At 42.0% G+C, this 25,533-nt stretch overlaps 1 protein-coding gene across 1 annotated transcript in view; it reads right to left on the reverse strand.

Moving 5' to 3' along the window:
- ylpm1 (YLP motif containing 1) overlaps nt 1-5,268 on the reverse strand; it is a 37,482-nt gene extending 32,214 nt beyond the window's left edge. The window contains exons 1-4 of the mRNA XM_061929309.1: nt 4,456-5,268; nt 958-1,173; nt 638-826; nt 58-545 (exon numbers count right to left, since the gene is read on the reverse strand). Coding sequence (XP_061785293.1) covers nt 58-545; nt 638-826; nt 958-1,173; nt 4,456-4,971 — 1,409 coding nt within the window. The 5' untranslated portion in view covers nt 4,972-5,268. The remainder of the gene's footprint in view (nt 1-57; nt 546-637; nt 827-957; nt 1,174-4,455) is intronic.
- Nucleotides 5,269-25,533: the final 20,265 nt, after the last annotated feature.

Consider the following 25,533-nt stretch of genomic DNA (forward strand, 5'->3'; position numbering starts at 1 on the left):
CCAGGACAACTACTGTAATATTTTACAATTGCACCAAAAACAGAAACTAGAACTGACCATGGACTCCCCATGTTGTTGAAGTTTGGCGGTGGAATATTTGGATGACCTGTGGGTCTGACTCCAGGAGGGGGCCCGCCTGCATGTTGTGGTGCGATAGCTGGTGTGGGCGGCTGCCCTTGGGGTGTGGGACCGGCAGAAACCGCGGTCGACTGCATACCTGCATTTACTGGTGGTGGCGGCATTTGCATGTCCTGTCCAGGGTATGCTCCATATTGCCCCATAACGACATTATTATATTGGCTTGCAGCATACGGCACCATTGCAGTGAGAGTTGCGATCCTCTCTAAAAGGTGGCCATTGGTGGCATTCATCTGATCCTGCCACTGCTTCCACTGGTGCTCATAGTCATGCAGTTGGTCTTTGTGGGGATATGTTTGGAACTGCTCAAACCACAACCTGAAGGAATTTTCCCAGTCTTGGTAAAGAGGAGTGAATTGCTGCTTTTGTATTTCATAATGCCTCAGCTGCATTTCATTTGACATTGTCTGCAAAAAAACAAAAACAATTCCAATCTTTGGTCTGACAGTGCGAGATTTAAACAAACATTGGAAGGGTCGAGATGGGTGTTTTTATCCACCTGTAGGTTTGGAGGTTGCTGAATTAGCTGCTGATACTTTTCTAGTATCTTCTGAAGACTCTCATGCTGTTGCATAAGAGCCTGGTAATGTAAGCTTACTCTCTGTTGCTGAACCTGCTGCCATTGAGCCGCTGCAGCCTGTAACTGCTGGAGACGGACATTCTCTTCTGAGTCTTTCTTTGACTCCGGCTTAAACACAGAAACAAAAGCAAGATTGGACCTCAATTTTGCCATCAGACTCAGTGGGCCAATATGAGAAGTCCCATTCGTTGACTTTACATAGAAAACTCTTTCCAACACACAAAACCACAAAAGCTCACCTCTGGAGGTGGAGGTGGTGCTGGGGGCTCCTCCTTAGGAGGGGGCGGAGGCGGTGCACCCATTGTTGTTTCTGGTGGAGGTGGAGGCTGTTTGCCTTGGCAATTGGGTGGCGCTGTCTGCGCCATAGCAAAGTTGGCATCTTTTTGGTTCTGTTTCTCTTGCCTTAACTTGTGCAGGTTCTGAAGATGTTGCTGGTACCAAAGTTGCTGCTGGTTCTGGGTAAAATAATCATATGGATTTAATTTCGTTATTGAGGTGCATGCTGAGCTGAATCAACTGGCAAAATACTGACATATGAAATGACACATACATTAGTGACAAACAGTGGCAGATTACGGTAATAATTACAACATATAATTTCCAACCCTAACCGGATAAATATCATGTACTAAATAAAGTTGCATATTGACTGCTTTATAATTCTCGTCTCTATTTGTAATTAGAGTACTAATAATTAATTTCATAAATGCTGACACTACTTCGATATTTTTCCATTTTGCTTGTCACACACGTTAAAAATCCAGGATATGTCAGTGTCAGAATTTGATAATCTCAGGGGGGTTTCAAAGTGACACAGTGCCCCTTGCCCTCCAGAGAAAATATAGAACTGGAGGTCCCCTGCTTTGTCTATCCAGGCCTTATGTTGTTCTCACTGTAGCTTCAAATACAATACATTTACCTTTGGTCAAAGTAAAGTTACCTCAGCAAATTTTCTTACAGGGGACCTTTTATGCAAAAATAACTTTTCTTACCTATTGGTACCTGTATTTATGTATTTCGGATATGCATAAGTCCCAAAAACGTGAAATCAAACCAATCTTACTTTCCTTCATATCGTCTCCAAACAATCCGTTTGGAATCTGCCCAATTTGTGACCACCTCACCAAGAGATCTGACCAGGTCCTTTATTGTAGGGTACTTCCTTATGTTCCAGTTTTGCACACATTTTCTTGAATTTAATAAATGTGGGAATTAATTTAACTGTTTCTTATTAAAAAATAACTTTTTTTAAGTTGGAAGTGATAAACACTGCATTAACACAGGCATCAAAACTATGAATGAACACATGTGGAGTTATGTACTCAACAAAAAAAGGTGACAAAACTGAAGACATGTTTTATATTTTAGTTTCTTCAAAATAGCCACCCTTTGCTCTGATTACGGCTTTGCACGCTCTTGGCATTCTCTTGGTGAGCTTCAAGAGGTAGTCACCTGATATGGTTTTCCCTTCATAGGTGTCATAGTTTTGATGCCTTCAGTGACAAATCGACAAGGTAAATAGTCTTGAAAATAAAGAAAATGCATTGAAATGAGAAGGTGTGGCCAAACTGTTGGCCTGTACTGTATATAAATTATACATGCATCAATAATCAATTTTTAATTGAATAGTAGCTCCTGAATCGTGATCGTAATCGGATCATGAGGTGTCCAAAGATTCCCACCTGTAGTTTGAACTTATATTTGTCAGTAGACTCTATATGAGTTATCTGAGTTCTTGGAGTGCGTATCCTGAATTAAAAACTGGTTGTCCTCAAGATTTCCTCCAGATAACTTCTAACAAAACGGAAACTATGATAATTGCTCCCGATATAAAGATCCCCCTGATCAAGAACTCCCTTGGTGCATCTGTTAAAAGCAGCCTCAGAAACCTTGGAGTTGTGTTTGATCAGTCCATGTCTTTGGAGGGTCACTGCCTTCAACTGACCAAAAACTGTTTTTATCACCTCAGAAATATTTCTAAAGTGAGAAATTTGTTGTCAAAATTGGATCTTGAAATGATCATTCACTCCTTCATTTCGTCTCACATTGACTATTGCAAATCTCTCTTCACTCTTTTCAACAAGTCAACGCTAAAGAGACTACAGACTGTACAAAATGCGGCTGCCAGACTTTTGACCGGTGCACCCAGAACAGCCCATATTATCCCCATTTTATCCAGTCTTCATTGGCTTCCAGTTAAATTCCGCATTGAGTTTAAGATTTTAGTCCTGACATTCCGTGCATTGCATGGTGGGACCTCTCAGTACATCACTGACTTGCTATGCCCCTACTCTTCACGGCGCAGCCTCCGGTCTTCAGGCCAGGGTCTTCTAAAGATCCCAAAAACTTGTTTTAAAACCCGTGGAGACCAGGCATTCCAGGCTATAGCTCCCAGACTCTGGAACAATTTGCACCAGTCCCTCCGTGATCTTGACTATGTTGAAACTTTTAAGAAACATTTTAAAAACTTCTCTTTTTAGTAAAGCTTTTAGATAAAGCACCTTTTAACTATCATTTTTAATCCACTTTGCATCCTTTTTATGATGTTGCCCCTGTTGTTTTAAATTGAATTGTTGTTCTACTTCACCTATGTTTTGTACAGCGCTTTGTGATTTTATCTGTTAAAAGCGCTTTCTAAATATTTACTTACTTACTAAAAACTATAGCATGGATGACATAAAAAAGACCCCCACCAAAACAGCGCATCCTGAAGAGATGGCCAGAAACGGTCTGTAAAACATAATCTATGCAACATTTTGACCAAAGAACCACCATTACATATTTTTAAATGAATACAAAATTTCATTAACACCCCTTTAAGCCGCAATACTTGAAAACCTCTGCCAGGCAAATTAAAATGGGGGTTGAAGTTGCATTTTTTAACACAGTCGTTTTTTTTTTTTAGAATCTAAATTAGCACGGTGGAACAGGGGTTAGTGCATGTGCCTCAAAATACGAAGGTTCCGAGTTGAATCCCGGGCTCGGGATTTTTCTGTGCGGAGTTTGCATGTTCTCCCCGTGACTGCTTGGGTTCCCTCTGGGTATTCTGGCATCCTCCCCCTCCAAAGACATGCACCTGGGGATAGGTTGATTGGCAACACTAAAATTGGCCCTAGTGTGTGAATGTGATTGTTGTCTGTCTATCTGTGTTGGTCCTATGTTGAGGTGGCGACTTGTCCAGGGTGTACCCCGCCATCTGCCCAAATGCAGCTGGGATAGGCTCCAGCACCGCCCGCGACCCCGAAAGGGACAAACGGTAGAAGATGGATGGATGGAACACAATAAAAGCATTTAAGTCCCATCTTAAAACTCATGTGTATACTCTAGCCCCCCTCTCCTCCATGGAGAGGGGGGGCACAAATTCGGTGACCACAGATGAAGCGCTAGCTGTCCAAAGTTGGGACCCAGGCTGGACCCCTCATCCATGCATCAGTTGGGGACGTCTATGCGCTGCTGACCTGTCTCCACTCAAGATGATCTCCTGCTGGCCCCACTATGGACTGGACTCTCACACTATTATGTTAGATCCACTATGGACCGGACTCTCACAATATTACTTTGTGGCTTGTGCAGCCCTTTGAGACCCTCGTGATTTAGGGATATATAAGTAAACATTGATTGATAGATTGATGATTGTTTTGGGACTTGGTGTGTTTGCAGTTTTTTGTATCACCTTTACAGTAATTTAAAGAAAATGTGCGGGTAAGACATTTTTTTCCCCAAAGGAGAGGACATACCTGCAAAGACGATTTGTCTTCTTCCTGCGTTTTCCCATCGTTAACCTTAAGAGCAGCATCGGAATCGAGAAGTTTCGATGATGGGGGCTCGGATGGAGGGGGAGCCGGCTGAGACTCAGTTTGCGGCGGCTTCGACAGGTCGGGTGGTGTCGGTAACGCGCCCCCGCCTTTTAATTGAAGCTGGGTCCCCCCATCGCCGTCCAAGTGGCCCGGTTCTGTTGATTGCCACGACGGTGGTGCCGGAAACCCGTCCGGGTGTCCTCCGCCGTAAGGTGGAGCCGCATTGCCGTGGTGCAGCACCGTCTGGAGCTGCTTCTGGTGGAGCATCTGCAGCTGCTGCATCTGCTGGAGGTGCTGCTCCTGCAGGCTGGAGAAGAGAGAGCCACCTTGCGGGGCCTGTAGGCCGCCGTATCCCGCCTGGGGACCAACGTGCCCTCCACCAGGCATTTTCCGAGGTCCAGGCCCTCCATAGTTCTGCGATGGCGGTGCACCGTAATTTCCCCAGGAAGGAAACATTGCTCTGAAGAGAAGATGGAGCACAGCCTTTGTGCTCACATTGAACCGGGGCCTGGATGCTAAACAATGCTAAATGCTAACAATGCTAATGCTAACACAGACCGAGCTAGCTAGCTCGCTTACTGTGGTGGCGCATGGTTATATGGACCATTTAACCTTATAATCACAATTAAACCCCCGACCCTTATTCTATTAAGATATGTCAAATACCGTGCACTTTTATCCGTCGAATATTTTGATACATCCGTCGGTTAAGATGGGCTGTGAAGCGGCGCAGTTCACAAGATGACGACGTGACGTCCGATATTTTGTGTGACCACTTCCGGTAAGACCGGTTCTCATAACTAAACTACAAAAAATATTTATTAAACATTTTTTTCCACCTAAATCGTTTAATTTGACTATTTATAATTTTTGGTGCAATTAATTGTATTTGTAACAGTAATTTAAAGAAAATGTGCGGGTAAGACATGGAGGTAGTAAGCAGTAACACCTTTTTCACCAGCATAGCCACAACTCTAGTCAACAAGTGTCCCACCACTCTGGTCGCTTTGGTGTAGAACACATTAAAGCCTTCTACAGAAAGCTAGGAGTATCCAACAACGATTTCAAATTAGAAATGGTCTCAGCTGACGAGGTGCTTAAAAAATTGAGCGCACTCCATCCAAACAAGGCCACCGGCCTTGATAATATCCCCTCCAGACTCCTCAGGGACTCTGCTACCACCATTGCCCCAATCATCACACACATAATAAACCTCTCAATTACACAAGGCCAAGTACCAAAAGATTTCAAGATAGCAAGAGTAACTCCCCTTTTTAAAAAAGGAAGCAAATTAGAACCTAGCAACTACCGACCTGTTTCTATTCTCAGTTCCATTTCGAAAGTAATGGAAAAAATAGTTTATGAACAGGTCGATAGTTACCTTGCCACTAATAAACTCATGTACAAATTCCAATCCGGCTTCAGAACTAACCACTCCACTGACACATGCCTTCTCTATCTGACCGACCACATCAAACATGAGGTGGACGCGGGCAAATACTGCGGCATGGTCATGCTGGACCTTCAGAAGGCCTTTGACACCGTTAACCACGCTATACTGTTGGATAAGCTCAGAGCAATCGGATTTGATACAACCTCATCGAGCAGCATGCAATCTTACTTGGAGGGGAGGGAGCAGGTGGTAGAGGTGAACGGCACCGTGTCCCCACCCGCCTCTCAGTAAGCTGTGGAGTCCCCCTAGGCAGTATATTAGGGCCTTTACTGTTCCTAATATACATAAACGACATGTCATCAGCATGCGACTATGAATTGTTCCTGTTTGCGGATGACTCGGCACTGCTGGTATCAGAGAAGGACAAGTCACAGGTGGAGAAAATCCTCAGTGCTGAACTCTGTAGAATTTGCACCTGGCTCGCTGACAATAAGCTATCCATACACTTGGGTAAAACGGAATCCATCCTATTTGGGTCCCACATCAACCTTAAGAAAGTCAGTGACTTCACTATAAAAGTGGGTGACATTGTTATCACCAGGAAAGATGAGGTCACCTACCTAGGTTCCATTCTAGAATCTAATCTTTCCTGTGATAAAATGGCAAGCAAGGTAATCAAAAAGGTCAACCAACGAACGGGATTTCTCTATAGAATCTCCTTTCTGGTCAACAAAAGCACCATGAAGATTCTAGCGGGAACTCTCATTCAAACCCTTTTTTGATTACGCATGCACCTCCTGGTACCCCAGCACCTTCAAAACCCTCAAATCTAGACTCCAAACATCCCAGAACAAGCTAGTCAGATTACTTCTAGACCTCCACCCCAGATCACACCTCACTCCTACCCACTTCTCCAAAGTGGGCTGGCTCAGGGTGGAGGACAGAGTAAAACAACTTGCACTGAGCCTAGTCTATAAAATCCGCTACACCTCCTTGATACCGAAGTACATGTCAAACTACTTCCATAACGTAAATGACCGCCATAACCACAACACCAGGGGGAGCTCCACTAACCTCGTTAAACCCAGATTCCGATCTAACAAAGGTCTTAACTCATTCTCCTTCTGTGCCACATCAATATGGAATGCACTCCCAACAGGTGTAAAAGAAAGGGCATCTCTATCCTCCTTCAAAACCGCACTAAAAGAACACCTCCAGTCAACTTCAACCCTAAACTAACACCCTCCCCCTTCCACATCCCGCCTCCCCGGATTGTAAATAATCAAATGTAAATAATCAAATGTAGATACTAGTTCTTATGCTTTCTGATCTCTCTCTCTATGTCCACTACTTGCTGTACATGTCCTACCAAGTCAGACCTACACTGTTTCAATGTCAATTTCTCTGATGATGCAATTGTTGATAATTGAAGTGCTGATATCAACCAAACCTAACCCCCCCACCCTCCCTCCACATCCCACACCCCGGATTGTAAATAATGTAAATAATTCAATGTATATACCCTGATGATTATCTTGTGTGATGACTGTATTATGATGATAGTATATATCTGTACCATGAATCGTTTTAAGTGGACCCGACTTAAAGAAGTTGAAAAACTTATTCGGGTGTTACCATTTAGTGGTCAATTGGGTTTTACTGTATTTTAATAATTTGGTCGACACCAAATCCATTTTTTGCAGTGGCGGGCCGTGCGTTTCCCACTTAGGCCTCCATTGTTTTCCTTTCCATCCATCCATTTTCTACCGCTTGTCCCTTTTGGGGTCAGTACCATAATTGATGTCACCACATGATCATTGCTGGAGAAATACTATACAGGAACACATTTACACCCTACTGGGCGTTGCTCACATTTGATGATCTTGTTAAATATAATACATCAATAATCTTGTATAAAGCATTTAACAAATTATTGCCGCCTAATCTACAAAAAAATGTTATAACTCGAGTGCAGGCTTATAACTTGAGAGGTTTTGGATATTTCTCATTGCCGAGAGCTCAAACCACACGTAAACTGGATTTACAACACAAGCAATGCCAAACTATTAATCGATTTAAACTATTAAACAAACATCGGGTCTGGTTCAAATATAGATATGAGGGTCCTTAATTTGACCTGCTGTTGTACTCTGTCTCAAAATGTTAACATGTGCTCAATGTTTCCTTACCATTATTGCTATGTTGTCTATTACCATTATTGCTATGTTGTCTATTACCATTGTTGGTATTTTGTGTATTACCATTGTTGATATTTTGTCTATTACCATTGTTGGTATTTTGTGTATTACCATTGTTGATATGTTGTCTACTACCATTGTTGGTATGTTCCTTCTTCCTACATTGTTGATGCAAATTATTGTTACAGTGTAATAATTATTGTTACCTGTGGTAATGCCACCATGATGCAACATTTGTATTATAAACCTTAAACAAAGTAACAGTGAAGCTCAATGTATTAATCACTGAATGGAGAACTGGGGGTTGGATTAAATACGTTATCTTCTTCCCACTCCCTTTCAGGCAAAACTGGACCATCATGCCTACATACTGTACATTACCTTCTTTTTTTTTGCATTATATTAATTTATGTTATTACGTGTTGTCTACCTTGTACTTTTTTTATGACATTGCCTGAAATAAATGAATAAATGAAAATGAATTGAAAAATTAATCACATCAACAGTGTACAAAACGGGTTATTTTCTGGCCCGAGAAATACCGTAAATTTCTCGGCTTGGCTTATGCAACTTCCGGTCTATAAAGTTTGATTCAAAGTACACACTTCTCAAAGATATATTAACTGCCCTGACCACATGATGGCGACAAATGCATATGTAACAATGTTATTTAAATGACAAGCATGACACACTTTAACAACAAGAGTTTACAACTTTTAGTGGTAACAGAACAGCTACTGTCAACAACTTGTGATCTGATTGACTATCGTAACTGTCTCTCAACTCTATGTGTTCTCAAATTCATCCGCTAACAGTCCTGGGGAGTATCCAAACACAGGATGTGCAAATGTCACGTTTAACCTTAGGCCATCTAGAACAGTGTTTTTCAACCACTGTGTTGTGGCACACGAGTGTACCGTGAGTTACTGTCTGGTGTGCCGTGGGAGATTATGTCATTTCACCCAATTGGGTTAAAAATATTTTTTGCAAACCAGTAATTATAATCCGCAAATAATGTGCCGTTGTTGAGTGTCTGTGCTGTCTAGAGCACGGCAGAGTAACCATGTAATACTCTTCCATATCAGTAGGTGGCAGCAGGTAGCTAATTGCTTTGTGGATGTCGGGAACATGGTTTGTCGTCATCACAATATACAGACGACAGCGGGAGGCAGCATGCAGGTAAAAAGGTGTCTAATGCTTAAATCAAAAATAAACAAAAGGCAAGTGCCACGAAGTAAAGGCATTGAAGCTCAAGGAAGGCTATGCAAAATGAAACTAAAACTGAACTGGCTGCAAAGTCAACAAAAACAGAATGCTGGACACAGCAAAGACTTACAGCGTGTGGAGCAGCAGATGGCGTCCACAAAGTACATCCGTACATGACATGACAATCAACAACAACATAGGACCGCAAGACAAGAAATAAAACACTACACACAGGAAAACACCAAAAACTAAAAATAAGTCACGGCGTGATGTGACAGGTCGTGACAGTACACCTACTTTGAGGCGAGCTATAGTGATGCATGGTTGGTTATGGTTTGAATGTATATCCAACAATTGCGAGAACGACTTTTTATTGTCAATATCGGCTGCTTAGTTTAATTTTTTTTATGTTTTCTGCTGGTGGTGTGCCCCGGGATTTTTTCAATGAAAAAAATGTCCCTTTGCTCAAAAAAGGTTGAAAAACACTGAGCTAGAAGGCCTTACTGACAACAACTCGTGATCTGATTGGCTATTGCAACTGTCTATCACTGTATGTCCCAGTTCACTTACAGTGCACAGACGCCCGCATTGCTAAATCTGAAGCCGTCTGGCAGATTTGGTACAGCATGATTGGATACAAAACTAAAACTAAAAACAACAGCACTGGAAAGAGCATAATATGACATAAGAATCAGAATCAAAATAGTTTTTTATTGCCATTGTTTGAGAATGGGTTCACAAACTAGGAATTTTTCTTGGTGCAACCGTGCAACATAAAACACATAACACAGAATAGGTAATAAAATGAGCTGTAACTGAGCAATCAGATCTTGTTATTGTTCAGATACTTTTATATATTTAGGGAAAGTAAATAAAAAAATACTTTTATCTTTAATTATGATCATGATTTCTGGTTATGTTAGGCCAGCAGAGAAGGCCTTGCTGGCCCTGACGGCACACCACTGATTTTTTGGTATAATCAAACACACTTAAAATACTGCTAATAAAAATAAAAACTATTATAATATTAAAATGATCATAGATCGAATCGTAATCTGATTTTATGACATTGGTTTTCTTTAACTTTTTACTTTTGTATGTTTTTAGGACTTAATTCCACCCGTTGTATCATAGAAGTGATATAGAATTCCACCACAAGGGGTCCCCATTTACACAACCATTTCTAACTCAAGAAGAAAGAGCCATGAGTGGTCACCATCCATCCATTTTCTACCGCTTGTCCCTTTTTGGGGTCACATTCAGTAATAATAATATTTACAATTGTATTCATAATCATCACCACAGTCATGATCACAAAAGTCATATGTATTGCCGTGGTGATTTTTTGTGTGTGCCTGTTTAAAATGATTTGTGTGGAACTATTTTTGTACTATTTGTCTTGAACAATATATGAATACACGAGAAATGAGTTGTTGTGTGTATTTCCGTGTGCAAAATAACAAAATCAACAGAATAAACTAACAGTTTTTTTTCGATTTTTTCCAATAGAGGTCACCATCATGATGATTTAGCTGAATGTTTATCTCTGATACATTGACCGTGTATCCAACTAACAACAACACAAGTGTGCTCCATTGCACACCAGAGATAAAATAGAGCAATGTTTTTTGTTTTCTTATTCTCTTAGCAGTGACAGCTGGTGTGTTTATGTTGTTTATTTTTGTATTTCAACAACATAGCCACCATTGAGTGAAGCACAAGCCTCCTCGTTTTGACTGTTTCTTTCTTAGGACAATTTAAAAAAAAAACATTTGTGACAACAGTTTCCCAGACTGGGCCCATCGTCATTTTTTTTTGCCTATGCCCTGCCTGCATCCACCGATTGGTCAGATGATGTGTGCTGTCAATCATTGCGACAACATGTGCAGTGTCTGATTACTTGTCTCTTATTTTGTCTGCTCCATGTATGCCTTAAGGCAGCATTGCCCTTCCTTTGAGCATCTGCAGAGAATGTGCCCCTTTACACGAAACGGGGGCCCCATGAATTGTGAGGGCCTACGCAGAACCATCAATAACTGACATGTTGAATTGCGCAAGTGTAAACAGTAACTTTGTTAAGCGTGTTGGAAATAGACTAAATCAGGGATTCTCAAACTGTGGCACGCGGACTCCATCTAGTGCCTTGGTGTTAAAGTCAAGGCCCGGGGGCCAGATCAGGCCCACAAATTAATTATCTGTGGCCCCCGGGATGATATTTGATTAGTATTAGAACCAGCCCGCAGGCCGCAGCCGCCTGCTGCTTTTTTGCACGCACCAATATTCCATCAGTGTTGGTGCTGGAAAATTTCAAAATGGGGTCCCAGGGTACCCCGTTAAGTCATAAAAATGGGGTCCCACAGTACATTTTTGGGGTGCCACTTTTTTGTAACCGTTTTGAAAACAAATGATAAATGTATGCATTATCCTGTTATATCTCACATTCTTTATTGTGTTTTGGAAAAAGTTTGTCATAAACGTTACTTAATTCATAAAAAAAAAAAAAAAAAATACAAACGAAAACAGATTTTTATGCATATGTACATTTATTCAGTTATAAACATTCATTCACTGATCAGGCCCACAAATTAATTATCTACGGCCCCCGGGATGATATTTGATTAGTATTAGACCCGGCCCGCAGGCCGCAGCCGCCAGCTGCTTTTTGCACGCACCAATACTCCATCAGTGTTGGCGCTGGAAATTTTCAAAATGGGGTCCAGGGACCCCGTCAAGTCATAAAAATGCGGTCCCACAGATTAATAGTTTGGCATTGCTTGTGTTGTAAACCCAGTAAATATTTGGGGTCCCACTTTTTTGTAACTGTTTTGAAAACAAATGATAAATGTATGCATTATCCTGTTATATCTCACATTCTATAATGTGTTTTGGAAAACGTTTGTCATAAACGTTACTTAATTCATAAAAAAAAAAAAATACAAACGAAAACACATTTTTATGCATATGTAAATTTATTCAGTTATAAACATTCATTCACTGATCAGACCCACAAATGAGTTATCTACGGCCCCCGGGATGATATTTGATTAGTATTAGACCCGGCCCGCAGGCCGCAGCCGCCAGCTGCTTTTTGCACGCACCAATACTCCATCAGTGTTGGCGCTGGAAATTTTCAAAATGGGGTCCAGGGACCCCGTCAAGTCATAAAAATGCGGTCCCACAGATTAATAGTTTGGCATTGCTTGTGTTGTAAACCCAGTAAATTTTTGGGGTCCCACTTTTTTGTAACTGTTTTGAAAACAAATGATAAATGTATGCATTATCCTGTTATATCTCACATTCTATATTGTGTTTTGGAAAAAGTTTGTCATAAACGTTACTTAATTCATAAAAAAAACCAAACGAAAACACATTTTTATGCATATGCAAATTTATTCAGTTATAAACATTCATTCACTTTCTTCTTTCCTTCATGGATCTAAACTTTACCGCTGACGGTATTTAAAAAAATATATTTTTATTGTAACATTTTCAGAATGTGTTTGTTCTACTTTTGGCCAAAGTTATACAAAAAAAACAATCTGAAGTTGTCTTTATTTTTTAGTTTTAATGCCACGATTTCAATAGTCCTGAGCTAAAATGAGTTTGACACCCCTGATCTAGTGGTACACGCCAAAGAGTCGCTTATTTAAATATTCAAACACAGTGTTACTGTTCGAACTGTGTGTAATGTTACAGTGGCCAAAATGCTAAATATAATTGTTAAATAAAACTTCTGCCTTGTTTTAATGAATATTTAGGCCGACTAGGCTACTGTATTCTAATGTTGGTCATTACGGTGGTACTAAGTGTTTTCTGAGGTGGTACTTAACTGGACTAAATAGTTACCATAACGATTCATCCACAGTATACGTTCTATAGAGAACCTATAGAATTTTTCCAAATTTGCCCTTGAGGGGTATTTATTATACTTTTTCTAAACTTAAAACCAGTAAAACCGTATTCATTTTGACCGGAGCCACTTAAAAAAGAATCGTTAAAGCGGATTAATCAAGACCACCCTGTTTAATGTCTCCCGTTAATTAGTTTGTCAGCAGTGTTTTAATATTGCCTAATGACTTCATATTTCACTGATGACATTGAAGGGGTGTTAAAAGAGGGGGAAATGGGCTATTCGGGATGCGCTTCTCTCCGCTTTAAGGCGTCCCGGGTGAACGAGATGAGGTCACCAGAGGCCTCGCCTTGACGGGGAGAGACATTATCAGGGGATGGGGTTGTGGAATAAATCCCGTAGAGGAAGTTTTCTCCTCTATAGAACAGCATGACGGGCACAATGTGATACAGTTAGAATAATACGCTGCACCGAGGGAGTCCTCATACAGCCTAAAGCTGAAAACTCCTTTCTGGTGTCCAAATAAACATCCTCAACCTGTGTCATTGACGCTCACACGCGCAAGCCTCCCAAATATTTTGCAAAGGATTAAAAGTGCACCTTTCTTCAATGTTGATCAGCACTTTGCAAAGCTGTCCAAGCAAGAACAAAGAAATCAGAAATGGTAAAGCCCCCGGCTCACAGTATTGAGGACACTGCATTTTCTCTGGGATGAAAATCCTATGTTAAACAAAATGCTCAATGGAGGCTAATGGATCCCCAACACTGCATCCAAAATGCTTTGTTTGGCAAATCAATTTTCCCATAACCCGGTGAGGAGAAAAGTGATGTGGATTGATCAGCGCCCTGCCCCCCTCCTTTGACTTTGTTTCCAGAATATTGTTTGATGGCTGGATAGATTAATTGCTATGACATTTTAAAGCCTCCGTACGCCAAACAGCCTAATTGTCTGCGTTGTTATACCGCAGCTCCACGAGTTAGAAACTATTGCCAGGTTTAAGACCCCCTTTCCCGACAACATCATGCTGCTCAATCAGATTTTGTTTGAATAGAGGTGATGCTGGCCTGATAAGATAAAGCGCATTAAAGGGCATCACTCAAACTGCTGCGCCAGCACGTTTCCACTCAGCGTAGCAGCTTGCAAATATACTAATAAGATCGTGCACTTGTCCCATGCAGCCATCCACATGACTTGTAAACATTCCGCACGGCTATCCTTACCTTACTAACTTCAGCCTCTAACAATTTTATCTACTGGGCTCGCCTTGAATTGAATATAACCTGCATGGATACGCTTCATTTTAATAATGCCTTTGGAAATGCAGCACCCCCCCGCGACACGAAAAAAGGGACAAGTGGTAGAAAATGGATGGATGGATGGAAATAGTCCGAGAGTGTTAAAGGGTCATGCACCTGCTTATACCCCTTATAAGAGCCAATGTTGTGTGTATTTACAGGAAGAAAACGAATGGTTGTGTTTTCACACATATGGTTTTTTACGCCAAAATTCATAGATTTTTTAAGAACGTATTATTATTCTTTTTCTCCAGATTTTGGCACGCTCTAAATTCCACATTTTTGACCCGATTCAAACCAACTTCAAACTGTTCAGCCTATTCAGGAATCGCGGGCTTTCCCATGACAAATTCCCCAAATTTCCCAAAATTCCAGGTTTTTCCCATTCAAAATTACTTGGCCATTTTTCAAACTTCCACCATTTCCACATTTTTCAACATATTCAAACCATTCCACCCTCAACATATTTCACTCATCCTGTACATTCAAACTATTATATTTCCAAGTTGAATTTTTTTCCCAGGAATTCCCATAATTCTCGTTTTTTCAAACCCTTTTTTGACTCTTTTTTCTGGCGACGACTTCTTCCACATTTTTCAACCCACTTCAACCGTTCTACCGTCCAAAATATTCCTCTTAATCAGGACAAAAAACAAAGTTGTTTTTCGAACGGGAAAAATTCCCGGTTTTCCCAAATTTCCAGGAATTCTTTAATACCATTTCTCAGATAAAAATTTTACTACTTAAACATTTGTCGACCGATTTGAAAAATTCCAACACCAACCATTTTTACTCATTCAGACCGTTCAAGCTTTTTTTTTTTTTTTTTTTAACCATTTTCAAAAAAAGTCCCGCTTTTTTGGAAATTCCCATTGAAATCAATGGGACATTCTTCAAAGTTCTACAACGCCTACATTTTCATCTGATTCAAACCCTTCCAACTTCAAAATATTCAGCCTGTTTGGGAATTGTGTGCTCTACTTCAACCATTCTAAAAAAATTCCAGGATTTCAGTTCAATGTCAGCATTCACACGCAATTCCTTCAGGAATTGCCTCATTTACAGTTTAACTTATTATTATTCTTCTTTTCCAGATTTTGTCGCGCTCTACCTTCCACATTTTACACCCGATTCAAACCGTTCCAACTTCAAACTGTTCAATCTATTCGGGAATCGCGGGCTTTCCCTTAACACATTCCAAAAATTCCCAGATTTCACAGAATTTCAGGTTTTTCCGGGACATGTTTCCCATTCAAAATGAATTGGTCATTTTTCAAACTTCCACCATTTCCAAATTTTTCAACCTATTCATACCATTCTACCTTCAACACATTTCACTCATCCTGGACATTCAAACTATTATTTTTCCAAGTTAAAAAAACCTCCAGGAATTCTGTTTTTTTCAAACCCTTTTTTGACCCTTTTTTCTGGCGATTTGAAAAATTCCAACACCAACCATTTCAACTCATCCAGACCATTCAAGTTTTTTAAAAATCATTAAAAAAAAAAAAAGTCCCACTTTTCCCGAAATTCCCCAATTTTTTGGAAATTCCCATTGAAAACATGGGACATTTTTCAAAGTTCCACAATTCCCACATTTTCCATCTGATTCAAACCCTTCCAACTTCAAAAATATTCAGCCTGTTTGGGAATTGTGTGCTGTACTTCAACAATTCTAAAAAAAAATCCAGAATTTCAGTTCAATGTCAGCATTGGAGCATTCACACGCAATCCCTTCAGGAATTGTCTCATCTCGTTCAACATATTCTTCTTCTTCTTCTCCAGATTTTGGCGCGCTCTACCTTCCCCATTTTTCACCCGATTCAAACTGTTCCAACTTCAAATTGTTCAGCCTATTCGGGAATTGCGGGCTTTCCCTTGACAAATTCCAAAAATTCCCAGATTTCCCAGAATTCCAGGTTTTTCCGGGACATTTTTCACATTCAAAATTAATTGTCCATTTTTCAAACTTCCACCCTTTTCCAAATTTTCCAACCTATTCATACCATTCTATCTTCAACACATGTCACCAATCTGGAAATTCAAACTACTACTCAAAAAAATTCCAGGGTTTTCCAGAATTCCTGGTTTCATTTGTGAAGAGAACACCTCTCCAACGTGCCAGACGCCATCGAATGTGAGCATTTGCCCACTCAAGTCGGTTACGACGACAAACTGCAGTCAGGTTGAGATTCTGATGAGGACAACGAGCATGCAGATGAGCTTCCCTGAGATGGTTTCTCACAGTTTGTGCAGAAATTATTTGGTTATGTTAACCAATTTGTTGCAGCAGCTGTCCGGGTGGCTGGTCTCACACAATCATGGAGGTGCACCTGCTGGATGTGAGGTCCTGGGCTGGTGTGGTGACAAATGGTCTGCGTTTGTGAGGCCGGTTGAATGTACTGACAAATTTTCTGAAACGCCTTTGGAGACAGCTTATGGCAGACAAATTAACATACATATCGCATGCAACAGCTCTGGTGGACATTGCTGCAGTCAGCATGCCCACTGCACGCTCCCTCAAAACTTGTGACATCTTTGGCATTCTCCTGTGTGATAAAACTGCACATTTGATTGTGTATATAGTAAAAGTTTTAAATCTTTGAGTTCAACTAATGAAAAATGGGAGCAAAAACAAAAGTGTTGTGTTTATATTTTTGTTCAGTGTACAAAAAATGTTCCTGCAGGACATTCTGACAATAAAATTGCAGAAATATTGATGTCTTTTCTAAGATCATTTAAATTATACAAGCAATTAATAATCTTTAATTAATCACGATTAATCCAAATTAATCTGATTTGAAAAATTAATCAATTGACAGCACTAGTTTAGAAAGTTAATAAAATAATAACGTTTTCTACTAATCTACTAAAGGTTTGCGTGTATGAACAATGGCAATAAAAGTATTCTGATTCTGACTCTAAAATGCAAGGCTGATCTACTAAGATTATGCGCAGAGGATTGCGTCTCTTCAAGGGGAACTGCACTTTTTTTTTTTTTGAATTTTTGCCTATCTTTCAATCATTATAAGGGACATGATGATGGATGTTATTTTTTTTAATACATTCTAAATATTAGCCCTGCGATGAGGTGGCGACTTGTCCAGGGTGTACCTCGCCTTCCGCCCAAATGCAGCTGAGATAGGCTCCAGCACCCCCCGCAAAAGGGACAAGCAGTAGAAAATGGATAGATGGATTCTAAATATTAAATAAATACAATCAAAAGTCAGCTTACAGTGGAACCTATGGTTGTCAGTACGTGGACCTTGGGTTGTGTTTTCCCGGAATGCAAAGGAAAGTTGGCGCGGGCAAGGCGGGAATGTAAGTACATGATTTATTTAAACACTAACAATCTACAAAAAAAAGAAGCAAACAAAAGGCGCGCACAATGGCGGAGAACAAACTTGACTAACGAAACAAAACTTGCACAAAGGCAGAAACTATGAACAATAAACAAAACTTACTTGGCATGAAACTATGGTAGCATGAAATAAACAGAGGTAGCACGGGTGTCAGAAGTAGCATGGTATGAAAGGATAGATACTGTAGAATAATGTCACCAGGACGAACAACAGAAACAGACCGGCTTAAATAGCAGTGACATGATCAGTGAAAACAGGTGCGTGACTCAAAACGTAAAACAGCGTGACATGACAGGTGAAAACTAATGGGTTGCTGTGGTGACAAAACAAACAAAAGTGCACAAAGAGTCCAAAAACAAAACCGAACATGACTAAAACAAAACATGGTCACATAGACATGACAAAGCCCCTCCCTTAAGGACAGATACCAGATGTCCATAAAATAAAAACAAAACAATGATCAATAGCCCTGCGAGGGCGGGAGGGGGACATGGCGGTGGGTCGCCAGACCCCGTGTCCCCGTATCCACCGGGGCAGAGTTAGGTGGCGGCGACGCGTAGAGCGCCGCTGTACCAGACGAGGTGGGCGACCTGGGAATGGCCACATTCGTGGCCGACGAGGAGGTCGGCGTACCTGGCGTGGCGGACGCCCATGGAATGGCCACATCCGTGGCAGACAAGGAGGTGGATGCGTCGTCATCGTGGCAGGCGACGAAGCTTGGCGTGGCGCGTCAGGCGGCGAAGCTTGGCGTGGCGGGTCTTGGTCTTGGCATGGAGGGTCTTGGTCTTGGCATGGAGGGTTTTGGTCTTGGCGACGTGGAGCTGCGACTGGCGGCACTTGGCGCCGTGGAGCTGCGACTGGCGGCACTTGGCGTCGTGGAGCTGCGACTGCCGGCACTTGGCGTCGTGGAGCTGCGACTTGGGCACTTGGCGTGGAGCTGCGACTGGCGGCACTTGGCGTGGAGCTGCGACTGGCGGCACTTGGCGTGGAGCTGCGACTGGCGGCACTTGGCGTGGAGCTGCTACTGGAGGAACTTGGCTTGGTGGAGCTTGGCATGGTGCTGCTAGGCATGTTACTAGCCTTGGAGCAGGGGGTGGAGCTAGCCGTGGCGTAGGTGCTAGCCTTGGAGCTGGTGCTAGCCTTGGCGCAGGGCGTGGAGCTAGCCGTGGCGTAGGTGCTAGCCTTGGTGCTGGTGCTAGCCTTGGCGCTGGTGCTAGCCGTGGTGCTAGCCTTGGAGAAGCTAGCCGTGGTGCAGCTAGTCGTGGTGCAGGTGGAGGTGGCCTAGCTGGGGGTTGCGGCTTGGCAGGCCGAAAGACCGGTGGTGGTGGCCGGACCGTAGGCTGCGGCTTAGCAGGCCAAAAGACTGGTGATGGTGGCCGGACCGGAGGTTGCGGCTTAGCAGGCCGAAAGACCGGTGTCGGCGGCCGGGCTGGCGGCTGTGGCTTGGCAGGCCAAAGAACTGGTAGTGGCGGCCGTGCTAAAGGCTGTGGCTTGGCATGACGCTGAGCGACCTCACCTGAACAGCTCCCAGCCCTAGCCCCCCCCTCAAGGAGCGGATGCCAGACGCGCTCCCTGCGGTCTGGAAGCGTCTTTTGGGGTGGGTGGAGGGAGGTCAGGAGGGGGGCAGAATCCTCCCCATTAAATTGTCCAAAATGTCTTTCTTTTTCTACCTGGGATTGTGTGGGTGTAAAAAAAAAATTTTGTGACTTGGGCGTGGCTTGAGTCCTGGGGGGCGGGGCATGCAATTCAGATGGCTGTGACTGATTAGCTCTAATCTTCAAAATCATGTTTTGGTAGTGTTTTATCATGTTTTTAGAGTCTTTGGTTGGAGGTGAGTGATCAAAAGAAAAAGCATTGAAAAAAAAATCCTGGTCTGTGACGTCATCAGGGCGAAGCTGGGCTGGCTGCTGCTTGCTTCCGCCCGGAGGGGGAGGAGCTTGTGGGAGCGGCGTGTCCTGCCGGCTCGCGGAAGTCTTTCCTTGTCCTTGGCGACGTTTTCGGGACGGGAGCGACGCGCCGATCGGTACCAGCTTGCCTCCATTCCCCCACATCATCCCCCTGCGCTCCCTGGAGGAAAAGCGCAGGGTCTCCGCCTCCATGGCGCGCAGCACTTCCCAAGAAGCCTCATCCAAACTGTCCAACTCGTCCAACTTTCGTGCGGAAAAACGTTTATGCTGGTGACATTCGGTCAGTACGTGGACCTTGGGTTGTGTTTTCTCGGAATGCAAAGGAAAGTTGGCGCGGGCAAGGCGTGAATGTAAGTACATGATTTATTTAAACACTAACAATCTACAAAAAAAAGAAGCAAACAAAGGGCGCGCACAATGGCAGAGAACAAACTTGACTAACGAAACAAAACTTGCACAAAGGCAGAAACTATGAACAATAAACAAAACTTACTTGGCATGGAACTATGGCAGCATGAAACAAACAGAGGTAGCAGGGGTGTCAGAAGTAACATGGTATGAAAGGATAGATAGGATAATGTCACCAGGACGAACAACAGAAACAGACCGGCTTAAATAGCAGTGACATGATCAGTGAAAACAGGTGCGTGACTCAAAACGTGAAACAGGTGTGTGACATGACAGGTGAAAACTAATGGGTTGCTATGGTGACAAAACAAACAAAAGTGCACAAAGAGTCCAAAAACAAAACCGAACATGACTAAAACAAAACATGATCACACAGACATGACAATGGTAGCCGCTCAATTCTGCCTATAAAGCCCTTAAAAAACATCCAAACACTTTCATTGAGGTTTTTTTTATACATGATGTAAGTATATATGTAATGTAGTAACGGGCACATTTATAACAAGATGTAATATTTACGTGTTTTGAAAATTTTAAGCATACGCCGCACATTAATTTAAAAAACGCATCACAATGTTTGCTATTTTTTCTTAATCACTGATTATTAATCACTGCAGACTTTGAGAGTCAACAAACATAATAATACATCACTTACTGTGCAATGTCTGCTGTCAATAGGATGCTGACTGCTGGGATGTTCACATATTCTCATTTCGATGAAGAATTTCTCATAATCCTTACGAAGAAACGGGGTGGGGAGGACCAAGTGTCTTTTCGTGTCGTTGTTGCCAGTTCTGTGTCCTAAATGGCTGCCATTTAGGACACCATTTAGGAATACATTCTCAGCCATTTACTTTCCAGGTGAGAGGCATGATTTATGACCTTCCATAAACTTCCAAGGAGCAGGCAAGTGAGGAAGCAGCAGACCACTCGATGATGTGAAAAAAAGGCACACACGGTAGTGATGGCGGCGCCGCAATAAATAGTTAATCTGCGTTAGCGCTCTTTATAACAATATCACTAATACTTGGTTAATATTCAAGTCGCAAAATGTAAATGGAGTTGGTGGAGTTGGAGTTGGTGCTTTTTGAATGGTTATTTATTAGGTTTTCTGGGCGGCATAGAGGACCTCCCATTGGCTCCGCTGTGAGTGGAGTTTTATTTACGTTTATTTAATATTTAGAATGCACTAACAAAAAATAAATTCCTCGTCAAGTCTTTCATAGGCAAAAGTCCAAACAAGTGCAGTTTCCCTTTAAGTGATAAAAATAAGGAGCACAATCAATTTAGCATTTAGTCTTTCTTCATGAATATACAGAATATACAGTAGGAAGTGGAATCATATGGCCCCATCCGTTGCGGTTTACCTGACACATGAAACGTGAAGAATTGAGGAAGAGTTCCACTTTAGCCGTCAAATGGCAGTGGAGTGTTGAATATCTTAAAATGTGTTTCGTGGCCATTATATATATATATATATATATATATATATATACAGAAGCGATGTGCTGATGTTTTAATGCGACGACCCACACAGTTGTTGATTGTGGCTTGAACTATGTTTTTGTAACTTTTACAGCATCATTTCTCAGTATTTTGGAAGTTCTGCTAAAGTAGAGAGCGCATCATCTGCCCTCCGCCTCTCCAGGTATATTTTTATCGCTCACAATGACAAATGACCAGCCTCGGCAACATTGTGGGCCAGCTTTCCCCCTCACACGGCGCTGCCCACCTCCCCATGACACCAACGCCACCTCCGTATCACCCCAACACCCCTCTCGCCTTTGAAAATTTCTAATTGAATGAGTTTACATCGTCAAATTGATTAATCATACTCATTTGTACTTATTAGCGGGACGGTTGAGAGCCATGACAATTAGATTAATGAAATTAGTTCATTCTTCCAAGACATCCAACTACAACAAAGCAAAAAGAAGAAAGAAGGAAGGGGGAAAAAAGGGGCGCTTATAATAGCAGTATTATGACAAAAGTTGGCAATCAAGATTTGGCTGCTAATTGAATGTCTGTTTTTATTAATGACGTGGTTTATAAAAAAGACCTTGAGAGAGGGACAGGGAGGAATATTAATTGATTAATCAAACGGCTCCAAATTAAAGGGGGAGTACCCTACGCTAAGGTCGGAAATTTCATCCAGTGTTGAAAACATGCTAACGTAACAAACAACACTCTCCCATGCAACCATTTTCTACAACATGAATTAATCATGGCGACAATTGGAGAGGATTAAAAGTCTCCACTTGGCTGAAATATTGCACAGTTTCTTTGGACTACATTGTGACGCTGGAAGGGTGCATTCATGCACGCTTTTGCAAAATATTACCAATTTCTTGCATTTGAAATCGCGATTCTCTGGAACGATTGTTTTAATGCCACGGACACATCATGCTTCAAAGCACTTAAATAGAATCTTTTTACATTCCTTCAAAAAATCTGTCGTTTCTACAATAAAAACTGGCTGCTCAGTTACCTAAATTTTACCGTAACACTTTTATAGCCTATTACTGTCAATAGAAATACATTACCACTGTTTTTTTATTGTAAAATGTACAGTTGTGATCTCACTGTAAATGGGAAAAATGTCAGACTGTTTGGTTATGTTTGGGTTTCCCCCTGTGTTTGTGTTCATTTCCTGTCAGCGCTCTTATTTTGGTTCCATTTCCTGCACGTCTCCCTGATCGCTCGTTTCCCTCATCTGTCCCTGATTGGCAGCCAGGCACACCTGGTTGCAATTGCCAATCAGGCTACTATTTATGCCTGCCTCGCTCTCCAGTCAGGGCTCGATGATTGTATCCTTTATCCTGTTGCAGGTTTTCTGTAACCTGCTATCCTGGTTCCTGGTTCCTGTTTCCTGTTTCCTGGTTCCTGTAACCTTTTATCCTGTTTCTTGGTTCCTGGTTCCCGTATCCTTCATGTTTTCCTGCGCTACACCTGCCATCTCTGCATCTTGGGGTTCAAGACCGACAGCAGTCCCTGACAAAAATGGTACCAAAGGAATTTTTAATGGTTAAATCCTGGCGACTGAGCCACCACTTTTTTCTTTTTTTTTTTTTTAAAAGTAAAATCGATTGTCATTTTTACAGTGTACTCAGGATGGACGAATGGATACATTGCTTTCAAATCATCAGTCAAGTAGATATTTAAGTACTTCTTGTTATTTTAACAGTCAACTGTCAAAATTAAAAGAATGTTCTACGGTGGGGTCGCATGTTTGTGCGCGGATCGTTCCCCCGAGATTCAGACGGAACTCCGGAGGCAGCATGCAGGTAGGAGAATTATTTATTTTGCATAAATCAGTCCATAATATAAAAATGCAGGAAAAATACAAAAAAATACAAAAAGAGCGTGCCGATTGCACGAGGAGCTAAGGGAGAAAACTAGCACCGGAAAGCTAACATAGAAACAGGAATCAAAGGAGTATTAACGTAACTTGTTGCAGGAGCAAACAAAACAGCCAGACCGAGTGTGGCGAAAGGCAGGAATACATAGCTCTCTGATTAGTGCCCGGGAGCAGGTGAGCGTCCCGAACACTAATCAGAGGTAGGTGAAAATAATCAGCACCTATGGCAACAAAGAAACACAAACCCAGGGGTGCTGAAACAGAACTAAGAGAGTCTTAAACTAAAACAAAACATGATCCGGGCAACGGATCATCACAGAATTAATACATTCAGTAAGAAAAAATGAAGTATTTTATTGCCACATATTATTTTCAGGCTTTCGCGGGCCATATAAAATGATGTGGCGGGCCCTTGGGCCTTGAGTTTGACATCATTGTGTCCTTGGACAAGACACTTCCTTCACCCTTGCTTCTGATGGGTCGTGGTTTGGGCCTTGCATGGTAGTTCCTGCCATCAGTGTGTGAATGTCTGTGTGTGAATGGGCGAATGTGGAAATAGTGTCAAAGCGCTTTGAGTACCATGAAGGTAGAAAAGCGCTATACAAGTATAACCCATTTAACCTGTATCTCAATAGAAATGTATAGAAAGAAAAAATACATCAAGTCAAAAACCTGCTGGCTCACACCATAATACATTTATGAGTATGATAAAGACACGTTAAGCTGAGCTAACTCAACAAACCATACAAACGGAGGTAGAAACTAATTATGAGGGTTGAGTTACTCCCCGCCTTGTAGGCATCCCTTTGTGTGGATATAAAAATAAAAGCTGTGCAACAAACCAAACATATGAACTTAAGAGACTGACAGTATTGCGGTAAATCACAGACTGCTCACTTTCTTGAAATTTCATTTTCACAGAACTATATCAAGGTGCGGTCATGTCACATGCAGCATTTTAAGTGGGGTTACAAATTGTTTATTTTACTCCTAAAACCTGGCATCTGTTAGCTCTCACATGTGCATCAGTACCAGGCGTCACACCTGTCATGTATTGGTGGTGACGAACCCCAAGATGCAGAGATGGCAGGTTTGGTGCAGGAAAACATAATTTAATGTGCAAAATTAAGGCAAAACACAAACCAGAAACCAGCAACAGGCAAACTGGAAACAGGAAACAGGAACCAGCAAACAGTCCACAGCATACAGCTTACAGCGACAATACTCCAGCCCTGACTGGAGGGCAAGGCAGGTCTAAATAGAAGCCGGCTGATTGCCACCAGGTGTGGCCAGGTGCCAATCAGCCGCAGCTGAGGGTAAACAGCGCTCAGGGAGACAAGCAGGAAACTAAACAAAAATTAGAGCGCTGACAGGAAATAAAAACAAACACAGAGGAAAAAGCAAAACATAACTAAACTGTCAGTGACAAACCTGACAACATCTTGAGTGGCAGACAATTTCGGGATGTTTTTCAAGTGCTTGTGCGTGAGCCTTGAGCGTAGTTTTGTTTCATTGATGCTCACTACAGAGAAAACTTGATCACAAAGATATGTGATTTCCCATTCACTTCCGCGAATAAATAGGAGGATTGTAGCGGTTGCTTTAAGGACATAATTCACCAGATTACAAGCGCAACACATGGTGACCCTGACGTGCTGTCCAAGGAAGTTGATTACAGACAACCAGAACTGGCACTTAACAATGAGCCCGTGTTGGCTAAGGCGCTGAAAAAGGGTCCTGATGTGGGTAATATGCTCGGCCTGAGAAGTGCTCACTACCAGAATGTCGTCCAAGTAGACAAACAGAAACGGCAAGTCACGTAAAACAGAGTCCATCAGCCGCTGGAAAGTCTGTGCAGTGCTCTTACGGCCAAAAGGCATCCGTAAAAATTCAAACGGGGTGATGACCGCTGTCTTTGGGACGGCACCTGATGATAGCCCCGGACGAGATCTACCTTAGAAAAAAACAGTTTTCCCAGCAAGGTTGGCGGAAAATCGTGTATGCGACTACCCCTGGCTTCGAGTGCCATGTGAATTTATT

The sequence above is a fragment of the Nerophis lumbriciformis genome, linkage group LG34, assembly GCF_033978685.3.
Source record: "Nerophis lumbriciformis linkage group LG34, RoL_Nlum_v2.1, whole genome shotgun sequence".
NCBI lineage: Eukaryota > Metazoa > Chordata > Actinopteri > Syngnathiformes > Syngnathidae > Nerophis > Nerophis lumbriciformis.